At 38.0% G+C, this 3,789-nt stretch overlaps 1 protein-coding gene across 1 annotated transcript; it reads left to right on the top strand.

Moving 5' to 3' along the window:
- The first annotated feature begins 2,272 nt into the window (after nt 1-2,272).
- Nucleotides 2,273-3,217, top strand: LOC128093992 (olfactory receptor 5B12-like). Its single transcript, XM_052711976.1, has one exon. The coding sequence runs from the start codon at nt 2,273-2,275 to the stop codon at nt 3,215-3,217; it is 945 nt and encodes a 314-aa protein (XP_052567936.1).
- Nucleotides 3,218-3,789: the final 572 nt, after the last annotated feature.

Genomic DNA, 3,789 nt, shown 5'->3' with positions numbered 1-3,789 from the left:
TTATTGTTTTACACACACACACACACACACACACACACACACACACACACTCACCCTCCTACTTAAATATTAAACACAGCCTGCTCAATTCATTTAGTATTACTTGCATGTGTGTGATTTCAGGGCTGACACTTAGTATTGAATTGCCAGTTTTAGGAAGCTTATCTCTGAGGAAGCTATTTCTTCTGCTATCCACATTCCTTAGTTGCCTGTAGTTCTTTGTCTAGGGGTAGAGACCTGTGAGATTTCTCCCTTCCATGTTAGGTTGTCTGTTAGTGTTGTATAACTTCAGGTCTTGTTTAGCATATTGTTGAGGTATCATAGATGAAGTTCTTCTGTCGTTTTTTGAGAGAAACAATCTCACAGCAGATTTCCTGGCCCTCTGGATTTTACAATCTTTCTACCTCCCACTTCCATGTTGTTGCCTGAACCATTGGTGAAGGAGTTGTATTGTAGATGTAACCACAGGGGCTTGGAACTTGATGATTAGTTGTTTTCCACATTTTAACCAGTAGTGGTATTCTATAATGGTGTTTTTCTGTTTCAAAAAGAAGTTTCTTTGATGAGGGGTGAGACTACATTTATCTCTGGGTGTAAGTATAAATATTTAGAATGCAGTTAGGAATTATTAGCTGCTTTAGTAAAGTGACAATAAGAGATACTCCCCCAAGATTCATGATCTTACAGGCTCCCAGTAGTTGGCTAGGTTTTCAGCACCAAGCATGATTTCCCTACTGTTGAGCAGGCTTACATCCAATTAGAGAGCTGTTTGTTACATGGCTGGTATTTTGTTGTTGTTGTTACATAGTCTATGGTTCTTGGGAGAGGCACAAGTGGAGTAATTTCATTTAAACTTTACACCTATATGTAGATATATAGTTTATATGTATTTTATGTAATTTAGGTAAATAAATAATAATAATATAATTTCATATGGCTTTTACAGACATTCTTAGTGTTATTTTACCATCCTACCTCCCCCCTGTCCAAGTTGAAGTCCCTTCTTATTTTACTCATTTCTCCATTCAAATCATGTGTATTCTTCTAATCCCCCATTTTTTACAAAAGACTAAAATACTTTATTTTTATTGAGATATTTGTTTCAACTTGATTTCACATGTAGTAAATAAAGTTGGTAAAATATTTTGAGATAATTTCCAATATTTTGTTCAAAAATTGAAAAATATCTATCTGCAGTATTCATTCAAGTGAGTAATATTTAAGGAACAAAGAATATCTTAATCATCTGCTCTGGATAAATTTGCTCCAGATTAAAGACATCTGTATGTAAAAGCTAAAACCTCTGTTAATGCAGTAAAAGTTAAATACCGTTATTTTCTAGATGCCTTTACTCCTTATATGTGATTTTTCTCCCACATTTTCCTATTGTGATGAACTGCACATTGTGTGGACTAAATGAAACCAATATCATTTTAGGCAAATTATGCTGTAGTTAAGCATCTTTATTTATCATATGACAGTTCTTGACACAATGGGAATGCTAAAAAAGCTAGAATTAAAATTAATTAGTTTCACCTCATTTCTATGTAGTGCTATGGCCTGATTGATTCCATCACTAAACTCATATGTTGGATTCATTATGTCCAAACTGAGATTCAGGATGTGGAGTCTTAGAGAGGTGGTTATTACACAAGGAAAGAATTCTTATGAATGAAAGTAATGTCTAACGAAAGAAAGGCTGGAGAGATGGTAGCCTCTTTTACCTTGAACAGACGGCCAGACGATGTAATTTGTGAACTGGGAAACGCCATCAGCAGACAATAGATTGTCAATGCCTTTGTTCTTGGACTTTCTAGCTGTCCGAACAGTAGTACATGATGAATTTCTTTTACTTATACTATGTCAAATTTATTGTATTTTGTTACAACATACAGACGGCATCATGACGTTAGGCTATTCTGGTGTAGAATAAGGGATGCCTTTGTTTTACAAAGATAGAAGGATTTTGATATTTTCCAGTGAGTAATTTATCTGATAATTTCACGCCAGACTTTTTCTGGCCTCAATTCAGTCATCTGTAGAATTACTAGATTGAAATACATCATCTCTTCCAGAAAACATTATGATCTACCATTAATTTAAACTTAAATGTTGCTGCCATGACTTGCTTATTTCAGAATGCTGGAAAGGAACATTTATTTGCACAGTGAGAGAAGGCGTGTAGAGGCAAGCAGGGTGGATCACCAGTCTCCCCTCCATCTCTCATTCTGATCTCCTTTCTCTTTGCTGCAGGGAAGCCACATAATCCCCAATGGAGAACAGTACAGAGGTGACTGAGTTCGTTCTTGCAGGGTTAACAGATGACCCAAAGCTCCAGATCCCACTCTTCACTGTCTTCTTTCTCATCTATCTCAGCACTGTGCTTGGGAACCTGGGAATGATAGGGTTGATTCTGATGGACTCACGCCTCCACACTCCCATGTACCTTTTCCTCAGTCACCTATCTCTGGTGGACTTTGGTTATTCTTCAGCTGTCACACCCAAAGTAATGGCAGGTCTCCTTTCAACAGATAAACTCATATCCCACAATGCTTGTGGCACCCAGTTCTTCTTCTTTGTGGGCTTTATAACTACAGAAAGTTTCCTCCTGGCTGCCATGGCTTATGACCGCTATGCAGCAGTGTGCAAACCCCTGCATTACACCACCACCATGACTACAAACACATGTGCTTGTCTGACCATAAGCTCCTATGTCTGTGGCTTCCTGAATTCCTCCATCCACACTGGAAACATTTTCAGGCTCTCCTTCTGCAAGTCCAATGTGATAGATCACTTCTTCTGTGATGCCCCTCCTCTCCTGGCCCTCTCATGCTCAGACACCTCTGTCAGTGAGATGGTGATTTTCTTTGTGGTGGGCTTCAATGATCTCTCCTCTATTATAGTCATCTTGATCTCCTATCTGTTTATATTCATCACTATTCTGAGGATGCACTCATCTGAAGGACGCCAGAAGGCCTTTTCCACCTGTGCTTCCCACCTCACTGCAGTCTCCATCTTCTATGGGTCAGGCATCTTCATGTACCTACAGCCCAGCTCTAGTCACACTATGAACACTGACAAGGTGGCATCAGTGTTCTACACCATGGTCATCCCTATGCTGAACCCTCTGGTCTACAGCCTGAGGAACAAAGAGGTCAAGAGTGCACTACAAAAGGCGGTGGAGAAAGCAAAATTTTCTTTAGCACTCACATTTTAATTATATAAAATCTGCACAAAGACATTTTTTCTACCTATAGGTTAATCTTTGCTTACTTCAAGAAATGGCTTTACTTAGGTGCAATCTCTACTAACTACTTTTAAACCTGTGTTAGATTTCACTATTTTATCTTATTTTATCCTGGGAATAATGGTGATTGAATCTAGTGCCTGGCACATGAGAAGCAAGTTCCTTTCCACTGACCTAGACCAGATGCCCATATTTGGGCATTTTAATTAATAATATTTTCTGTGCTCTGGAAATACTGTCTTTCCTCCTAAACAGTTAATTGTTGCTGTTGGTGTCATTTAATGAGTTCCTGGGTTATTTATTTTGTATTCCTTATTGTGAGTAGCTAGCATTTTTTTTATTTTCTGAAATTATAATATAATTATATAATTTCTCTCTTTCCTTTCCTCCCTCCAAACCTACTATATACCTCTCTTTGCCTTTTCATTTTCATAGCCTCTTTTTTCATTAATTGTTGACACCCCCCATATATATATAACACACACACACACACACACACACACACACACACACACACACACATCCTGATTTGTCTGTGTTAT

The sequence above is a fragment of the Peromyscus californicus genome, unplaced genomic scaffold (genome assembly GCF_007827085.1).
Source record: "Peromyscus californicus insignis strain IS unplaced genomic scaffold, ASM782708v3 Scaffold_4__1_contigs__length_199733344, whole genome shotgun sequence".
Classification (NCBI taxonomy): Eukaryota; Metazoa; Chordata; class Mammalia; order Rodentia; family Cricetidae; genus Peromyscus; species Peromyscus californicus.
Note: the sequence above shows the minus strand (reverse complement) of the source record. Positions and strands in the feature narration are given on the sequence as shown.